Raw genomic sequence first — 21,452 nt, 5'->3', positions numbered from 1 at the left:
GCATTATTGGTAACTAGGTGTGCACTTGTTAAAAAAAAATAATAATCATCAATAAACTATACTGATCTTTATAAGTCCATCATTAAAGGACAAGTCCACCCCAACGAAAAGTTGATTTGAATAAAAAGAGAAAAATCCAACAAGTATAACACTAAAAATTTCATCAAAATCGGATGTAAAATAAGAAAGTTATGACATTTTAAAGTTTTGCTTAATTTCACAAAACAGTTATATGCAAATTCTGTTGGGTATGGAATTGAGGAGACTGATGACGTCATCCACTCACTATTTCTTTTGTATTTTATTATATAAAATAGGGAATATCCTATTTTTCTCCTCATTGTCAAGTGAAACAACGATTAATTCTTCCCTGAACAATTGGAATGAACATTGTTTAATACTATATGATTCAGTCAAGTTGGTCCTTATGGTCAAATCTATAAAAAACGAAATATTGTATAATTCAAACAATAAAAAACAAAAGAAATAGTGAGTGAGGGACATCATCGACTGTCTCATTTCAGTTGTGCATATCACTGTTTTGTAAAAAATAAGCAAAACTTTAAAATGTCATAACTTTCTTATTTATTTGCATCTGATTTTGATGAAATTTTCAGCATTTTGCTAGTTTGATTTTTCTCTATTTATTCAAATCAAATTTTTTGTGAGGTGGACTTGACCTTTAAAGCATAGAGCTATTCATAGCTCCATGATTAAAGTAAATGAGATACAGAGACAAGGACTCTCATGTGCTCATATCTGAATTAACCTACTGATCGGCGCAAATGAAGGGGTATTAAGAACATTTGGACCGTGGTTTTATACTCTTTGCATGAACTCATAAGTTCTAAAGTAAAGATATCAAAGATATCAAGGATGAGACTGTAACCCACCTTATAGGAGAATGTACCCTCTATGCAGATGAAAGGAAAAGGTTCCTCGCCAACCTTCCTCCGTATCTCCAACACGATCTTGCCATGACTCCTGCGTCACATGAAGTCGCAGCAGCTGAATTACTAATGTTGTACTACTTGGATTGGACACTAAGGCAACTAGTATACCTGTTGCTTCAGCTCCCCAACTTCATTACTACTCCCTTCATTTCTTGCATGAGCTTCATGTCAAACGTTCTCTGTTGGTGAACAACAACTAGACAGCCTTGTGATACACTTTATTCCAACTTCGTTCTGAGCCATTCTCTTTTGTCTCTATACATATTTATCAGACCACTTTTTTCTGCGTATCCACTGGATCTCGCAGTTCTCCAGGACTGGAGGAAATCAACAGAAGAAGAAGAAGCTGAATTGGCTTTTATGCCATTACTGAAGTTAGATAATGTTATTCAAGCATTTATTGGAATTTTTCGAAACTCTTAAAGGAAAACATTTCAAGCAGCCTCCAGCCTGCAGGGGTCAGGAATTAACCCCTGTCCGTATATGAGTTTGGAAGTTTGCACGGGTGATAAATTTATTTTATTAGACCTAGTCCCGTTTTACGGTACATTCGTACTCCACCGTGGGTGTTTTTTTTTTCTACTGATGACAGATGAAATTAAATTTAGAAACAGTCATAGGTCTATATTTTCATGAATTTGTTTATTTATAACTTCAAAGTGAGTGATACTGTATGTCATTGAAAACGAAAGCCAATATGAATAATTGCAGATACCATACGACGAAAGAAAGGAAATATTTATTTGGCTGGCCATCTTCAACGTGTTTACAAATTGGGGGTTAAGCTTCAGGGCCGATTGTAATTCCACAAGACGTTAAAAAACAATTTTGTGTTAAAAAGAGGACATTGTTTAATTTGATATGATATTCTCTAGGTGACTAAGTATATCTGCAGCAATTTGAGGACTTCTTCAATTGTTCTACGTGCGATGGCAAGTGTGAATTCTGCAGAATATGTAAGTAGTCGACCGACCGGTGAGTTAACTAATTTTTTCAGCACAGGCCCTGCCATTCATGACATGGGCACTCTCAATCTCATGCACTGCACTGGCGCACAGAGTAGGGTATTCGTAATTTGCATATGGTTGGAACTACCCCTTATCGACCACCTAATCGGAGGCCACCTAATCTTCTAAGCATCGTATCTGCGAAAATATTCATCAATTTTTTCCCAGTTTTCATCTCATTTGAGCAGAAAATTGAGCAGATCAGATTCCCATTTTTGCCCATGACCATGTTTCCCTCGGCGACTCCGATTATTTCAATACGCGTATATGATGGGGGGACCTAAAGCTACGCACTTTGTTTTCAAACAACTAAAACTATCCCAATTTTAATATTTCAACAAATTATCTTTCACTAATTTGTGGCAAATATTATAATATAAAGACCATTAACCAAGAAGAAAATCTCGCAAAACTTACACGAAAATCCCGCCGTGTTTTCCGAACACCTCTTAATTTCGCCGCCCGATGTAGAAGGGGTCCTAAAGCAACGCACTTGATTTATCATGCAAAAAAAGAGTATTTCCTGTGCCTCAATTTCTAAAATATATTCACATTAATATTATAGGATAAAATGAAATTAAAGCGAATATTATAACTCCAAAATTCCAGACCAAACAGTTGTTGGTTTTCTCTGCATTTAGAGATTTACTGCAGCCACTGTAGAAAAAATTGAATAGGAATCGTTCGTCACTCTGCAGTCACAGTTCCACACACAGAGTGCGCATTTGCCTGTTTGCCATAAAAACTGCATGCGCGATGGGAGTAGCTTTAGGACCCGCGCAGCTTTTGGACCCCCTACCATATATCGACGAACAACGAATGCGACAATTTTCCATTTGCTCATTTGCACCCGTCTTTTGAAATCAACCACCCGCGGTACACTAACTTAGTTTATGGCCGATTCTTGTCGCGGTGGCGAAATATTTTTACTCTTTCAAATCAGTTCTATAACATCAACATGCTAAATGATCGCCTCACTACTTCCACTGCGAGCTCCGGCGCATGATTCGACAATTGACGACGGATATTTGTTCTAAAGCCGTTTCCTATCGGATTTCTTGGTTTTTCAGCGGGGTTTGGGTTCGGTCAATACAATTTTGATTAATTCTACTAAATTTTTACTTTTTGTTGCTCCTTTTTTTCTCGTCTCTGATTTTATGTTCAATCATTTTATCAATTTCATATTCATTACAAGTGATTCCTATTTAAACTTTATGTAGATCCCATCTTATTTCCACCATTTTGATAACTCATGAACTTCATAACGAAACGTTTGAAATCTTGAAGTAATCAAATCTGCAGTGTAAGACATAATTGTTTTTGTTTGATTTTGTGTCATTTCTTTTTATGTTCATTTTTTCACAATCATTTAGACCCACATTGCAAATTATAAGTGGGGATTCGTTATCAAAGGTCAAGTCCACCCCAGCAAAATGTTGATGTGAATAAATAGAGAAAAATATAACTAGCATAACACTGAAAATTTCATCAAAATCGGATGTAAAATAAGAAAGTTATGGCATTTTAAAGTTCCGCTTATTTTTCACAAAACAGTGATATGCACAACTCAGTGACAGGCAAATGAGTCAGTTGATGATGTCCATCACTCACTATTTCTTTTGTTTTTTATTGTTTGAATTATACAATATTTCATTTTTAACAGATTTGACCATAGGGACCGACATGACTGAACCATATAGTATCAAACAATGCTAATTCCTTATGTATAGGGAGGAGTTAATCACTGTTTCACTTGACAATGAGGAGAAAATTAGAATATTTCATATATCATTTAAACAAAATAAATAGTGAGTGGATGATGTCACCAGTCTCCTCATTTGCATACCAACCAGGTTATGCATAACTGTTTTGTGAAATTAAGCGAAACTTAATATGTCATAACTTTCTTATTTTACATCCGATTCAAAATTTTCAGTGTTATTTTTCTCTTTTTATTCAAATATTTTTTTTGTTGGGGTGGACTTGTCCTTTAAAGAAATATGAAAATACAGTTTATTGAATGTCATTTCTAAAATGAGGAAAACAAACATTTTTTGCAAAATAAATTTCTTATCATTTCCATCATATATGACACATGTACATGTACTTAATCCATAAAAGACACACACAAACACAAGCTAAATGTACATGTATGTACTGGTATATCACTGTCATAGTCAACCAAAAGACATATTTCTAGTGCTTTTCACATTGCATTTTCTCTTGTACATGTACATGTATAAAACTGCAATATTTTGTGTAAAGGACCAAGGTTATGTTTTCAATTCTGCACTCAATAAAATGTGATTGATAATGATATGTTATTATGGACAAAATATGACCAGGGTGCTACATAAAGTACTTGCTAGATTGCCCGGGGCATGTAAAAGTTAGAGTGTTTTGAAGTAAAGACCAAAACTACTTGCCCCAATTGGGCAAGCAAAATTCTCACAGTAGAATGACCAAAATCAAGGTCGATATGATATGATATTGACCCTAATTTTGGTTATGGCAATAACAAGGTAGATTTTTTTTTCAATGATTTTTTTCAGGCTAGTGAAATAGATTTTTGGGCAAGTATATTTGAACTGTTTAAAAATTTACTTGCCCGACTGGGCAAGTGCTTCTAAAAAGTTATGTAGCTTCCTGAGACAAAGACCAACTTAAGGTAATTGTTTTAATTTCACAAAAGAAAGTGAGAAACATCGATGGATATTCAATTTTCATAATAGAAAATACATGTACATGTATGTGTTTACAAGAGCATTGTATTATTTTTAATATACCAAATGTTGCACAAATAACTTGTTGGCCTATGTGCAGTACAGTACATGTATATCCCATTAAAGGTCAAGTCCACCCCAGAAAAATGTTGATTTGAATAAATAGAGAAAAATCAAACTAGCAAAACACTGAAAAAAAGAAAGTTATGACACTCTAAAGTTTTGCTTATTTTTCACAAAACAGTGATACACATGTACATGTATGCACAACTCAAATGAGATAGTCGATGATGTCCCTCAATCACTTTTTATTTTGTTTTTTATTGTTTGAATTATACAATATTCAATTTTTTATGGATTTGACAATAAGGACCAACTTGACTGAATCATATCAAGGTTACAGGTCATCTGTGGTCAATGAACTTTCACCATTTTGTGGGATCTATGTCTGATGAATAATTTTCATTCACTTAAGATTCTTTTTATGTGATTTTGGAGAATCTTTAAGACCGTACTTGACATTGTGGTTTTCCTTACTCTTACATTTTATAGATGGAAATACTCATACATATATGTAGATGTACATGGTCATGGACACATACAGTACATGTACCCTTTGCACGTGTGTAGTTCATGAATCCCAGTACTGTAAATTGACGATTTTAGCTTGTGCTGCTGATCTATATTACATGTACATGTATGTAGGCCCTATGTATAATCCAATAAAGAAGAATACATTTAATAAAAAATATAAAGAGTAATGATAAGAACAGTTATTGATACTTTATGAATGTCAGTATCATACTAATTTGTTATACCTTGTTTGACCTTGTGTTGTTTTGCTTTTCCTCCAATGATCCCCAAATTTCTTTGTATTTTGTTTTGAACAGAATATTGGCAGATGCCAATGTTGTTTACAGTAAATTCAATTCATTAATACTTTGATAGATAATTCTTTTAATGTATATATAGATACATGTACTTGATACACAAGTAAACCGTTCGCCTTTAATAGAGGATAAACATCTCCCATCGGTAATGACATTCTCTACCTTGAGATTTTGTGTACATCACTGAATTGTTTGTCAAATAAAACATAATTGTCTTCCTATGATATGTACCGGTACATTTACGCACTTCCTCTGATGGAAATAAACAGCCAGTGAAATTTACAATAATTTTGTTGCTGTTTTATTTTTCCTCTCTGTCCCCTCGTGGATACAGCCAGAGTGCAAGCCAATCATCCATTCACCCATGAATCTGTCATGTCACCAAGAGGCCATGTCGAAACTCAAGAGCACAGACTCACAACCCGTTCCTGGTGGTGGGAAGGGCAGCGGTAGTAAGGCCAGCAAGAACCCCTTTCCAACCAGTCCCCAGCCCACCGGTCAGTCCCCCTCCCCATCCTCGAGTTCAATGCTGAAAAAGAGGAGAGCAGACTTCAGATTCGGCCGTATCTTGGGGGAGGGATCGTATTCAGAGGTAAGCTATATATTTATAGTGACATTTTTATATCCAATAAACTTAAAGGAAACCAAGACCCAAGAAGAGAAGCAATCTTATTGGAAAGAGTAAAATGAGAGGAACAATTTAACGAAAGTTTCATCAAAATTGGTTATGAAATAAGCAAGTTATAGACGTTTAAAAAGTCTTCTTGTACTTTTTATGGGAATCCTCAAATTGACAAACATGCTTCAAATTGGCTGATTTTGTGGACAACTCGATCTCTATTGTTTTGTACACAAATTTTTAGACTTTCCCCTTTAATTATTTTACATATTTCACATTATCTCCTCCTGACTTTGACATATGTGGTGTGAATTATATTTTCCCATGACATATGTTGTGCTCAGAAGGAGGCAAGATGCAATTTGAAAGATAATGAGGAAAATCTGAAAATTTGTGTACAAAACAAATGGAGAGTTGTCCACAAAATCAGCCATTTTGAAGCACGTTTGCCAATTTGAGGATCCCCATAGAAAGTACAACAAGACTTTTTAAATATCCATAACTTGCTTATTTCATAATCAATTTTGATGAAACTTTTGCTAAGTTGTTCCTCCCATTTTACTCTTTCCAATAAGATTGCTTCTCTTCTTGGGTTTTGGTTTCCTTTAAGCAATTTATGCAGAGTCTTTATTAACCAGGAACGTTACTCAGCTCCTTTTACAGCGACTTTCTTTACATTGCCAATTGTCTTGTCTATAAAATGACAGGATATGCGAGGAAAATGCACTGCATGGGATTCTCACAGGAAGACGTTTCTCAGACTCTTGCTATGGTACCTTTAATGTATGATTTTTTTTTCAATAATTTAACATTTGAATTATAAATGTGGTCAGAATAAGGTTATTTTTTCAATGGTAACAGATATGTACACAATTTTCTTTTACATATTTAAAAAGAAGGGCATTTTCCACTTTTTACCGATTTTGCTTTTCACCCATATTTCCGTTGAAAATCTGCTAGCAAAAATTTCAGCATTAGTCTTTTGCAGTGGCTTTCCCCGCATTCCCTATTGTTTTGTCTACAGTAAATATGATGTCAGTATTTATGACGAAAAGACGCTTGCTAAAATGCTGAAGTAAGACTTCTGCACAGGAAAGACCCAGCTGCAACTTTTGTTAAGGCACCTTACACGTAGGTTGTTAGTTGCGATAATTTTTCACTTATTGTAAATGTCTTTATCTCAACGTCCAGGGGAGCATTTCACGAGATGAATAGTCAGTGATTTTCCACCGAATATTGTTATCAGCTACCGGAATACTTGCATCTGATTGGCTCAGAGAACATTTGATTCATGCAACACCCCCCCCCCCCCCATCACTTTCAGTCAGTGATATTTTACTTTTCCTTTGTTTCACCAGGTTGTGTTGGCTACAGAAATATCATCTGGCAACCAGTATGCAAGTAAGTCAATATGTGCTTGAATCCATCTCATTAATGATTTTAGGCCCGGGAATTTGGAGTATTTTTGTCTTTGGGTACCCGCGGTAATTTTCGGGCGGGTACCCGAAAATCATGTCGCGTGGAACAACCCCAAAACACAGTGGCATAGGTGACGTCATCCAGCCACTGCCGCAAGCCAATTTATGAATGAAAATATAAAGCATGCACAGTGCAAGCCTCCCAGTGCCCCACGCAGTATTCCATCAAAACAAGTGTGCAATACTCAATCACCTCATACCAAAATCGACCTTGAGTTCCACTTTCCAATATATGAACATACCTGCCAACCATTCCGATTTTGGCGGAATTATACCGATTTTTATACCTCCATTCCGAATTCCGAATTTTAAAACCAAAATTCCGATTTTTGGGTCAATCAATATAGTGTTGAAATTATTGAAACGGCTGTATGATGCGACTAACGCATGCACGGCTCATATCAAGATGCGACTAACGCATAAACGACTGGAGCGCACGGCTACGCAAATGCGCTAGTTTTGCACAGAGAGCGACATTAAACGGCGCGCAAACACTGCTAAGTGCGCAGTTATTGCAAATGCATGTGAAAATAACGAGCGTACACGCTACGGCCGCACTTAGCGTTGACTTCCAGAAAAAAATGGCGGCTGACATCGGCTCGCGAAAGTGCCACTTTTTAGTGAGGACATGTTTTCATAATCCACGAACATCGGAAAAACCGTGAAAAATACACTTTTTTAGACCCCTCGTTTCCTAACTACGATGTTAAAAATTACCGGTGGTGATATTTTTGATGCGAAATATGGTGATTTAGGTAAGAAAATTTCACCCTTTATTTGAGGTTTTGCCCATGTCGCCGGAAGATTTTGTAGTGTGGGAGTGAGTTAATGAATGTGCAGTGTATGTCTAGTGTGTTTGGTGATTTCAGTGGTATATTGCTGAGCTTCTGCGCTGCGCTGCCTGCATATGCTGCAGCTGCCGAACGGCTGCACACCATACCCCCGCGCCAGCCGCGCACCGACGCTACTCTAAGTTAGATCTATCCCAACGCAATTTTAACATTGATCTGTACTTTATTTTTTGAATAGTTGTCAAATTTTTGAGGAAGAAAGGAGATTATCAAATTTCGATCTCAAGTTGAGCCTTCGGAGCCGAACGCCAAATCTAGTAGGATGGGGGGGTCGGGTGTCCGGACACTTTACATTTTTGAAGCCTTCTTTTTTGTCTTTGGATTACCCTAAAAATTTGAATTCAATAGTTGTAATCATCTTCTATTTTGTTCTCTATAATATTTCCTACATTTTGTACTAAAAATTGATGAAACTTCGCCTGTAAATTTCTTCAAATGACTTCCTAAAATTGATCGTTCGGACACACAACCTGTCCGGACACACAACAACTGGGTATACTTGCTTCGCTTGCCTAAGCTCTGGGCGCCCGCCGAGTTGCTGTGCCTCAGCCTCCCCGTCTTAGCTCACCGGCGCACCGCAAGTGCGCAGTGCGGGTCGGGCGCATGCAGCCGTTTAGTTTCGGCTCCGTTTTTGTCATGGCTGAAAATCTGCTCTCTTATACCAACAAGCACTTATCCAATTTAGGTTTTTTCCTCAGTCAGTAACCCCTGTGCGGTGAAATAACATGAATATGATTGTCAATGTTTGGCTTATTTTCTCTTGATATAGGCTGGATAAATGTTTGATTTTTTGGCACGTCAGTTTTTCATACAGTAAGTTAGGCCCAACTTAGATCTAAATTCATCATAAAAATAGGCCTATGCCTTGGCCCATAACTCAATTGAATTATTGAAATTAATTTTTTCTAATATTAAAAAGAGAATCTGTGGAGATGAAGATCTGCATCAATCTCACTTTCCACCAATAGAGGGCTCTCAAAAATATATTCAAAATTAAAGTTTTTGAGAGCTCTGGTGAACTAGAAAAATTCATAGATTTAAATGAAAACAAATCACACCTGCATGAAACTGGTTGTTTTTTTGTCACAAAAGTGATATTTAAAGACCTTCTTTTAATTGACAAATGATATTAAATTACATAAAGGTAGATTATGAGGGTATATTTGCTTTAAAAAGTGTAGGGAAATGCGCTACTCTTACATGCTAAAAATGCAAAGAGCCCCTAGGCCTACCGTTAAAACGGGCCGGACACCCACTCGGTGCCCTCGTAGTATCGATACTGATTTTTTATTATCAAAGGTTGGCAGGTATGTATGAATTATGAGAGGTATTCTGGGAGGATCTGTTTTCTCATTGATATCACACAGGTACATAAGCAAATTTTGATTACTTCTTGCTTTTCCGTCAAAATCTTACAAAGTAGCGTCGATATTGCATCGTGGAGCGTCAAATGAGCCAGCCAATCACAATCGTGTTACCATTTTCGGTTTATGTTGAACTGTAAATGGTAACACGAACGTGATTGGCTGGTGCTTCATATGCTCAAGCTGCAAAAGAAACATGACGACGATTGAATGATCTCAGTCACATCATCACTAAAAATTTGTAGATTTATGGATATTTCATGGGTAATTGGTGAGATTCAAAATGAGACTTAACTGCTTTTCTGATGAGTACAATCATGTCTTACACTACGCAATACAAATCAAATAATTACATTATACTGGTAAGCAATTTTAGGGTATCGGGTATTGATTTTTCTATTGGGGTACCCGAGGCCTCCTGGCGGGCTCCGGATACCCAGGTTTTAGTCCCAGCCGTAATTGAGTTGATTATCAGTCACTTCTCCAATAATGATAAGGCTATTACACAGTTTCCTCATAATTTTCCTCATCCGTATGATAAATGTATTGTACTGTATGTACACAGTTTGTCAAAAAAGAAAATTTGAGGCCTAGTTAAAACTGTTTACTGACCATTAGAAAAGTAATTTTTAGATCAGTTTATTTTTGTAGAGGTACATGTAGCATGTACATACAGTACATGTAGGTCCATTGGTATTGTGTTTTTATTCATTTTTATTTTGCCATTAAACTTGGCTTACTTTGGTATGCATGAACATGAAAAGTACAAATGAATAGAAAGTGATTAAACCCTCTGTGTCTTTTTCTCTTCTTTTTTTTTCAGTCAAAGTACTTGAAAAGAAGCATATTTTACGGGAGGGGAAGCAGAAGTATGTTTTACAGGAGAAGGAAGTCCTGAGCAGACTAGATCATCCATTCTTTGTCAAACTATACTTTACCTTCCAAGATAATGATAAGCTGTGTATCCTTTGAATATCATATATTGCATGCGATTCAATCAATTCAATTCATTTTAATATCAAATTATGATAATTTAACTCATGTTAAATATTCATTTAATATCTCTTTGAAGATACATGGGTGTATTCGCAGTAAACCAAGATTAATTGTCACTGCATGTACATTATATCGTCATCATCATCGATCTAGATCCGGTACAGGACATTGCGAAATCATGAAATTTAAGCTGAAAAACGATCACGCCAAAGAGCGCCAACACAGATAAGCACACATGGGACAGTGTATCATAATTGCTGGGGAAAAGACCCAACATCTGGTTGGAATATCATGCTTATATTGCTAATTTCTCAGAATTTACACAATTTCTACCAAAATCCTTTGGCATACTTTTTATTACAATTACGAACAGCGTTATGAAATACCCACCATCCATAAACAATTGGTAAAACATAGTTTGTGAATAACATACTTGTATGAATGTATAAGATTGTGATTTCATTTAGGTGATTTTTTTAATCTTTGAATTACATACCAAACCAAAATATACATCAATGAATGTTGGAAAAGAAGATTGATATGGATACATTGTAAATCTGAAAAACAATTAAGAATGATAAATTGGTCTAAGATACAAATACAGAGATAATAGATACAATTAGGTGTCAGGATGTGTTTTGAGCACATTTCTCATTTGCTGGTACATGTACATGTAGCTTTTGTTTATAGTTCTGGTGAATCACTATTCATAAATTATTTTTTTACATCTACAGTATTAAAGGACCAATGTTTTTGACATTTTGCACTGCAATATTAAAAAGGAATAATACACTCTTTACACATGCTAATGCGTGAAATAAGTAAACCCCAAATGCATTAAATTTCTAGGAATAGAATATGCTGAGCAAAATTTATGAGGGTATTTACAACTAGTATGATACTCATATTACACCCATGGTGAAAAACAATAATACTGTAGATCTCTTATCGGGAAAATGTACTGCAAGGGTAAAGATTGATATTTGTTCATTATCTTTGTCATGCATCAGCGTTAGAAATTACATGTTGTATTAAAAGTACATGTGTACAGTAATCGCAAACATATATGATAAAACATGATGGTATATTACATGGTTGCTTTTTCATAATTTCCAAAATGTTGAATTGTTTTTTAATGTTTACTGAGATGCAGGGGGGGGGAGGGGAAATAGACTGGGGCCCATGGCCCTGGAAAAAAAGGACCCCCAAATTTCCCCCATTCACTGCAATGTTAAAGCTTATCAAATGTTTCAAATTTACGCAATCAGTTTTGGAAAGAAGCCCCCCCCCCCCCGAAAAAAAAGTGTCTGCTGAGATGCCTTTTAATTTGATGTAAAAATATAGAGCCAAAGTTGTACTGCTCACTCGCCATGTAAAGTAATGACCATTGTTATCATCAATGATATCATCATTTTTTATTATTTATTGATTATTATCGTCCTAATATTTCTATCATTATTGAACTGAATGCTATAAAAGTGTAAGAATAATCCCAAGAAGTATAAAAACCCTTTTTTTCTTGGGTTTTTTTTTTGGGGGGGGTTGATTGGGTAATTTTCTGGTTAACCATGATCATGATTTTCCTTTAACCCTATAGACTGGGCTATTTCCATGCCTAAGAAGACTGAGGGGGAGGGGGGCCGCTGATTCAGCCCCCCTTATGATCTCAGCCGTCGATCGCGCGATCGTGACGAAAATTGGCACGCGCGTTACCCATGGCATAATCTACAAAACTACAAGATCAAATTCTGCAAAAAATCTCATTGATAATTAATTATGCTAATTTATGCGTAAATCAAAAGTTTGCTCTAATTATTATAAATAATGCCCCTAAAATGTTTTTGGTACACAGACACTTTATTTGATTCTGATCAAATGTACTTTGAAAAAATTTCAAAATCACATTTATTTTCTTATGTATTTTATTGTTTTCTTTAATAATATCTTATGTATTTTTTGGTTTTTTACTTTCTGTTTTTTATTGCTATTATTTTGACCATAAATAAGATGGAATTAATTGATTTCAATCAGTAAAAGGAAAAATAATGATACATAAATGAATTTTGGCTAAAAACACTCTTTGCATTGGATTTGTACACAAATTCACGTTTTTGTGCAATTTTGGGTCTGCATGCACTTTCGAAATGTTGCGTAATTTCGGAACCGCGTACCCGGGGGTTGCAAATTTGGTCTCAAAAGTTGTGCAAGACTTGAATGTAAAAAGTCAGTGAGCGACGCGGTCGAAAAATTTCGTCGGCAGATTTATCACGAAAAATGTTGAGGGGGGCTGAATCAGCCCCCCCCCCCCCAGTAATTGGTGAAGGCCTGGTCCCACTGGCCGATGGACACAACGTATTCATAATGGATACAGTGGACAAGCAACATTTCAGGGTGGTTCCATTCATTTTCATCCGCTCCAGACAAAGAACAAAATGGGCGAACAATGAAATCACAGTGGACGGATGCTCGATGGATATACATGTAGAGTGTATGAAACACGGATACATAAAGTTTTCCAACGGATGGCACGATTCTTTTCCATTTTACATTTTGCATCCATAAGTGCAGTAGGACCGGGCCTTTACATTTCGAGATGTCATAGAAATTAATGAGATGTAATTATGTGGAGTACAGTACATGTACATACTCAAAAACATACATTTTTTTCCTGAACGATGCACTCTTAGACTTTGGTCTGAGTTTAGCGAAACGTGGCGAGCTCTTACCGTACATCAAGAAACTTGGTTCGTTTGACGAGAGTTCATCTAGGTTCTACACTTCAGAAATCATATTAGCTCTTGAATACCTTCACAGTATGGGAATCATACATAGGTAAGCAAATGAATCATTTTCATTATTTTAATCCTTTATATGATCAGCCACCCCAAAACTGATAAAAGTCGCCAAGGAAGATTCTCTGTTGAAAATAGCCAAAATTGTAATTTTTGTCTTCAAAAAGCAAACATTTTAAAATTAGCTTATAGATTTGAAAGAGCCATTCTTCCTCGTACTTTATACAAAATTTAAAGTTGAAAATAGTATTTTCTTGACACTATTTTATTTAGTTATATTGCAGATCATTTTAAAGCTTAAGATGTTTTTTTTCCAAGCTCAATAAAATCTCAAACAGCTCGTTGGTTTTGGGGTGGCTGGTTACATATGTATTTTTTTTTGGGGGGGGGGGGTGGAGGCAGGTATTATGGCACGCCACCACCCCCCCCCCTCCCCGCGGGAACGACAATACTTAAAATTCCCTATGACTATAAGGGTTTAACTATTATGAAAAATTAAAATTTTTAAAGATGTAACTTTTACCAAGGTTCAACTTTTTTGTTCAAAGAGCACGATTCTTCTGTATTAGACTGTATTTTTGTAACTTGGTACAGTCTGTCTAAGTTGGAAGAGGACATTTATCAATTTTCACAAACTTTTTGCTTTTGGGAAATATTTATAAAAAAAAAAAATTCTTCCTAAAAAATCAGAGCATGAGCCTCAAATGCGATTGAGCCCTTTACAAAAAAATTCTACATTCTACTCTTAATAATAGATGATTGCAGCTCAAATAACCTGTACTAATACTGTTTTCTTAGCATCTATTGTACTTTTTTATAATGTTTATTTAATATACAGGAGTAGTGTATGCAGCTTGATTTTGATACTCTTTCATTATGAATTGCTGAAAGTTCTGTAAAAATATACTTTATGTAGGCTGCAATATTTGTTATGATGTTTAATATACATGTACATACAGGCCTACATTCAATTTACTGTATTGTATGTTCGATAATTTCCAGTTTTGCTAACATTGCTATAAAACATTTTCTAGATTTTATGATTTGACAATAGAGAGAAAAAAAATCAACAAAAGCAGATGGAGTTAATACATATTTTGCCTTTGTCTTAAAATTCATTTCCTCTGAAAATATTTTTGTTTTCCCGGTGTATGAATGCAGTTAATTGTTTTTGTTCTTTTGTGACGCACTTTGATTCATGAATCTGAGTGCGCACAGTCAGCCTTGTTGATGTGCTTTAATACTTCGATGCGCGCAAACACACACACACATGTATACAAAATGTAAGTACACACATGCTTAGTGGTACACACTAGAGGAGGAAGCTCAACCGTGCAATGGAAAAATAAAAAATGCACGGTCGCCGTGCGATGGAAAATAAAATTTGCATGCAGCACAAAATGGATCAAATATTGAATGGCTTTCAGCCAATCAAATTACAAGAATCTTTGTATGAGTTTTATAAACACAATTATATAAGAATCTATAATATGTTTGTGAAGTCATCCGATACTAATTGTTTTCCATAATTACATGTATACATTGTACATGTAGTTGATGCATTTCCGGGAAATCAATAAAGTATTCCCGAGAATCTACATGTAAAACCCCATTCTCATCTATAGTTTTTCCTAAAATTAGTTTAGTGGAAACTAGCTTTACATATGTAGTGACTACACTTGAAGCAGTCTTGGAAGCGATCTTATTAATTAAAGTGGTCTCCCAAACCAGGTTAGAAAAACCACCTCATGATGTGGTTTCAAGACCACTTTGCCTTGTTATACTGGTTAAACTGTAGGTGAGGACACAACCGTTATCGGACAAGCGATCTTCGCACGGATGCAAAAGACTGTTGGGCGCGCAACCTGGTACACTCTGTGTGTTGAATGCCTAGTCTACGGTATCAAATTTCATGCGAAACATGTGTAGGCTAGGGGAGTGGTTCTGGGAACCAGTTCAGATGTTGATGAAGATGCTAGCGAAGACTGGTTTCCTAAATACTGGTTTATTAGAAAGTAGATGAGAGCAGGGTCTATAAAAGTGTGCATCTTTTTACTTCTTTATTCTCCCAACTCCATTCTCTTTTTAATTATCTTTTGCCCACCTTTAGGTAGTAGGGGGGGGGGGGATAATGTACACTATGTTTTCTGTTTGTCTATTTTGTTCTCATTCTTATTATCATTTTATGATGTACATGTACACTGTAGGAGTGACAATGGACTGATTAGTCTTTTGGTCAGGAGGTCATATCTCACAATGGTTATACCTGAAAATATCTCATTCTCTTGATAACTGAAGAACCATTTGAGGGATCAGCCCATCGTGTTGGCGCAAGAATGCCCTTTATTAACACCACATTTTGGCGCATCGCATGTCATGATGTGTTCAAATTGCCCCTGTAGCAGCATGCGTAAGGGCGTTTCTGCACCGATGCGGTGCTAAAAAATGTTTTGCTATTAAAGGGCATTTTTGCACTGACACGACCAACTTCAACTTTTATAGCGAATATGATCAGAGTCAAAGGTCAAATGTTTAAAAGTCACAGAGGTCATCATTTCCAAATTTCAGAAGTTACTTGTAGGTGTGTAATTCATGTACATGTACATGTATATCTTTGATCTGGCAGTGACAATAAATTTTGACTGCTTGCTGACTTTGCAAATCTACATAGTTTCTATAAACTTGATTTTTACACATGAAAAATCCTGGGAGGTGGCCCTTGCCCTCCCCCTTTAGTGTCGCCCTTGTATACATGTAATTGTGCATATACAGTCTGATTCACATTAAATATTAGCTACATGTATGATAAAGGGGTACTCCAGGCTGAAAATGACATGATTTTTATTAGAGGATTGAAGAAAAATTCATCAAATCGGACAAGGAATAACAAAGTTACATGTATGACATTCTAAAGCTTTGATTATTTCAGGAAAAAAGTTATATGCCTGTTCTAGTCTAATTAATATGCAATGAGCAAGCTGATGATGTCACATCCCCACTTATTATTTTGTATTTTATTACAGTATATGAACTCATGTTTAATATTCAAATTTTGTTCACCAAGAATGAAAATAATTGGGTTGATAACTGTTTTTAATAATGCACAAGGTATTTATTGCTGCAACATACATTTTTGTTGCAAGGGAGGCACATCATACAAACAGGCATGAAAAACATAAAATAATTGTGATTTCATGTAAAAACATGAAAAATTAAAGTGGGGACATGACATCATCAGCCTACCAAATCAATATTCATGATGGCATGCTTACAACTGTTTTCACAAAATATTACTATGAAACTTTAAAATTCAATAGCAACATTATTATCAGATTTTGATGAAATTTTCAGCATTTTTGCTCTGTTAATTTTACTCTTTTTATTCCGATGTAATTAATTTCAGCCCAGAGTACCCCTTTAGTATAAGACTCTTTCACTTGTTCAGTGGGTTCTACATATATGTATAATGTAATCTTTGAAGCTACCCTACATGATGAATGAATGGCAATGCTGTACTCAGCATGCTAACTTCAGCCAGCAGGGTTAGTGGGAGACTCCCAAGGGGTGATTAACCCTGCATCGTGTTGATATTTTGTAATTTAATTTATGTTGAAAAGCAGCCATGAAGTGATATTTGGTAATGCTAGTGTACCACTCTAACTTTGCCGTGTAAATACCCCGGGGGGGCCACTTACATTGACGAGTGGATACCATGCGCGACCAAAAAACACGTAAAAAGGATGTCTTTTTCAAGATAGGGCACGTTACGTATGTAACGTGATAAGGGTGTCAAAAACACAAAAATAATGAAAAAAGGGTATCTATTTCGCTAGGAAAGCTACATGTACGTGTTTAGGGTCAAATTTGCGGAAATGATAAAACAAAATTAAAATGAAAAAAAGGATGTCCTTTTTGCCCCAACACTACGTGTTTAGAGTCCCGATTTGCGCGAGGTGAGGAAGGTGGGGCCGTACTACACGGCCAAATGGTGTGTAAATTAGGTAAAACCGACGACCGACGGACCCGTGACACAACAATGAACATGATAAAATATCGCTGTATACTTGTTTAGGGGTTCATTTCAGGGAATACTTGCCAAGAGTATAGTTTTGTTTCAAATACTTGTTAAGGGTAGGGTTTCAGACGCCAATACTTGTTAAGGGGTGCATTTTCAGAACATGGAAAATACGTGTTTAGGGTGTTTACCGAGACCCCGTGGTCGCGCATGGTATCCACTCGTCAATGGAAGTGCCCCCCCCCCCCCCCCCGGGGTAAATACATACGATGTCTAATGATGACAGCGTAACCAGGAATTAATTTTGGAGGGGGCGGTAAGTGCATGCGAAATGTGCCAACACTCGGAGTGCGCAAAGCGCGCTCTGATCCCTAGGGGGAGAGGGCAGGTTCCCCCCTCCCTGGCTCAGCGTAAAGTGTTTGGTGTCTCATCAAATTCAAATCAAAAGAAGACATCTCTTGCGTCTCTAGTTCCCTTATTGGCTCAATTCAATTGACTTGCTGTGATTTCAAAAGAAAAATTGTTTTCGAAAGAAATTATGTGCGTCCAACATTCAAAATAATCCCTTTTCCCACGCGAAGTGCAGAAGCTAAAAACGTCTTATTAAAAAAATGAGAACAGAAAAGGGCATTCATTGAGTGGTATAGAATGCCAACTTTGGTACATGTATGAATGCCTGTCATGGTCAGATCAGATTTGAAAGCAAAAAATAAATTAGCCACATTACCTATCTTTAGCTCGCAAAACAGAGTAGAAGATGGGTGTGCAGGAAGGAGATATTCCTTCGGCGTATAGCACTGAAACTCTGAAATTTTGAAAATTCTCTGAAACCTTAAATTGCTGTTACTCATCTGATTTGTCCCGTCCTAGACGGGACCACAGTGTCCATCCGTCCGTATGTCCGTCTGTCTGTCCGTCCGTTAACTTTTCCTTGTAAACGCGAACTTCAGTTTGACTTTAACCTAGGCTCATAATTTGGTGTGTATGATACTAGCATGGATCCCAGGATGCCTATTGATTTTGAAGTCCAAAGGTCAAGGTTACACTGACATGTTTTCATCTTACCGGTTACCCTGCTGCAGTCCTTATAAACGCGATATTCAGTTTATCTTAACCTAGGCTCATATAATTTGGTGTGTGTGATACTAGTATGGATCCCAGGAAGCCTAACGATTTCGAAGTCCAAGGTCAAGGTCACAATGACATGTTTTCATCTTAACCTTCTGCAGTCCTTGTTAAACCCGATAACCTCGGTTTAACTTAACCTAGGCTCATATAATGTGGTGTGTATGATAGTAGCATGGATCCCAGGAAGTCAAGCGATTTTGAAGTCAAAAGATCAAAGGTCAAGGTCACAGTGACATGTTTTCATCTTACATGTACCCTTGTGCAGTCTTTGTAAAGGCGATAACTTCAGTTTAAATTAACCGAGGCTCATATAATTTGACGTGTATGATATTATCATGGATCCCAGGAAGCCTATTGATTATGAGGCCAAAAGGTCAAAGGTGAAGGTCACAGTGACCTGTTTTCATCTTACCCTTCTGAAGTCCTTGTAAACGTGATAATTTTAGTTTAACTTAACCCAGGCTCATATAATTTGGTTTTTATGATACTAGCATGGATCTCAGGAAGCCTATTGATTTTGAGGTCAAAAGGTCAAAGGTCACGATCACAGTGACATGTTTTCATCTACCCTTTTCAATTCCTTCAATTATGCGATAACTTTAGTTGAACTTAACCCAGGCTCATAATTTGGTGTGTACATGTTTGATACTAGCATCTGTAGATCCCAGCAATTCTTTTGATTTTGAGGTCAGAAGGTCAAAGGTGAAGTTGCCACCTTCCACGTTTCTTACTTGACCAGTAACTCCATTTTCCATGTTACAGGCGGGTGTATTATATGCTCGCCTTTGAGAGAAGAGAGAAGAACGTCTCGTTTTAGGTTTTTATTCTTTTGACAAAAATAGGGGGAAAAAAGGAAAACAATAAACTTATAAAGCTATGCCCTTCTTTTCTATTCTCCCTTCGCTTCATTTTCTCCCTTTTCCTTTCCTTTTTTTCATTCTGGGGACGTTTGGCGTGGCGACCCCCCCTCCCCCCAGTTATGCGCCTGCCAAATGATAGCATATTGATAATGAATTAAATGGATCAAATTCTATCTGAATGTGTCTTTGACGCTACAAATGTGCTCCGGCTTTACAGGGGGTTCATTTTTCCAAGGCTATGTCATTTGAAATATGCAGATGTTCTGTATGTGTACATACATGTATAGGAAAATCAATTGCAGGTCTTTTCTGATATCTTGGCATTAATGGCAACTTCAGACCTTACTATTAAATACATGTACTTCCTTAGACTTGTGTTCATGATTCAGCTTTAAACAATATTACATACACATGTACACTGTAAATGTACATGTATACTGATTACTGAAGCTATACACATGTATGAAGTAACGTGTACAGATGCAAAACAAATATTTCTTTATCCCACTTTGAGCCGCCTTTGTTTTTCAAGATACATAATGGTAGATATATGTGTGGAGAGTGAGCTGCAAAAGGAAATGAACAAGGAAAAATGTTTTATTAATTGCAGAGAGACGAATGATGTAAATAGTAATGGATATTTAAAGCAGGTGTTAGAAAGGAGTTTTGTATAGCATTCTATTTTTGTCTACTTGACGATGCATGTAGTGTATATGTAATCATCACTCTAAATAGGATGTTGCATGAAAACAAAAACCCAGTATATCATGGAATGTAGTGATTTGGGTATCATTGAAGTGGTTTGTTTGTTGCAACAGAAGTGGAAATTGAAAAGCGAGCCAAACGGGCACAAGTATACAAAAATGTTGTGCATATCCGCGATAGCGCCATCTTACAGAATGATCGAGCGATAAAAGTAGAGAACGAGATTCTGTCATGTTATACATTAGTACCCCCCCCCCCGGGTTCCTCCCCTCTCTGCCTCTGTCTGCCCTTCTCCGGGGGGGGGGGGGGCACTTCCATTCACGGGTGGATACCATGTGCGACCATGAGATCTCAAAAAGCACCCTAAACACATATTTTCGATATTCTGAAAATGCACCCCTTATTGGCGTGTGAAACCCTACCCTTAACAAGTATTGGAAACAAAATGATACAATTGGCAAGTATTCCCTGAATTGAACCCCTAAACAAGTACAGCGATATTTCAATCAAGGACGTCGGTCGTCGGTTTTACCTCTACCTACATCATTGGGTTTAGTACAGCCCAAATCGTACACTAAACATGTACATGTAGTAGTGTTGACTCCTGGGGCAAAAAGTACATTCTTTATAAAACATTTTAGTCTTGATCGTTTATACCCTCGCAAATTTGACCCTAAACACGTAGCTTTCCTAGCGAAATAGATACCCTTTTTTCATTATTTTAGTGTTTTTGACACCCTTATTACGTTACGTACGTAACGTGCCCTATCTTGAATAATACATCCTTTTTACCTTTTTACATCCTTTTTATGCTTTGTTGGTCGCGCATGGTATCCACGACTCAATGTAAGTGCCCCCCCCCCCCCCCCCCGGGACCCTTCTCCTGGGTACACACTGGGGTGTATCCAGGATTGAGCAGTGATTGTTTAAAAAAGGGGGGGGGTCAGGGGTGGGATGGGTGGGTGGGGGTTGGGATGGGGCAATTCCCAACTTGGTCAGACCAATTAAAGTACATACATGTAGACCTACATGTATGCAACAGGAATCTTATACTACATAATAGTCTGCAAG

At 36.8% G+C, this 21,452-nt stretch overlaps 1 protein-coding gene across 1 annotated transcript; it reads left to right on the top strand.

Moving 5' to 3' along the window:
- Positions 1 to 1,715: 1,715 nt before the first annotated feature.
- On the top strand, positions 1,716 to 14,333 carry LOC135155830 (3-phosphoinositide-dependent protein kinase 1-like). The gene is made up of 5 exons (XM_064106105.1): positions 1,716 to 1,909; positions 5,908 to 6,165; positions 7,551 to 7,593; positions 10,709 to 10,846; positions 13,569 to 14,333. The coding sequence occupies exons 1-5, from the start codon at positions 1,883 to 1,885 to the stop codon at positions 13,715 to 13,717; spliced, it is 615 nt and encodes a 204-aa protein (XP_063962175.1). The 5' UTR covers positions 1,716 to 1,882; the 3' UTR covers positions 13,718 to 14,333.
- The last annotated feature ends 7,119 nt before the right edge of the window (positions 14,334 to 21,452 follow it).

Source organism: Lytechinus pictus, chromosome 10 (assembly GCF_037042905.1).
Source record: "Lytechinus pictus isolate F3 Inbred chromosome 10, Lp3.0, whole genome shotgun sequence".
In the NCBI taxonomy this organism is placed as follows: domain Eukaryota; kingdom Metazoa; phylum Echinodermata; class Echinoidea; order Temnopleuroida; family Toxopneustidae; genus Lytechinus; species Lytechinus pictus.
This window is presented reverse-complemented; position numbering and strand designations above follow the sequence as displayed.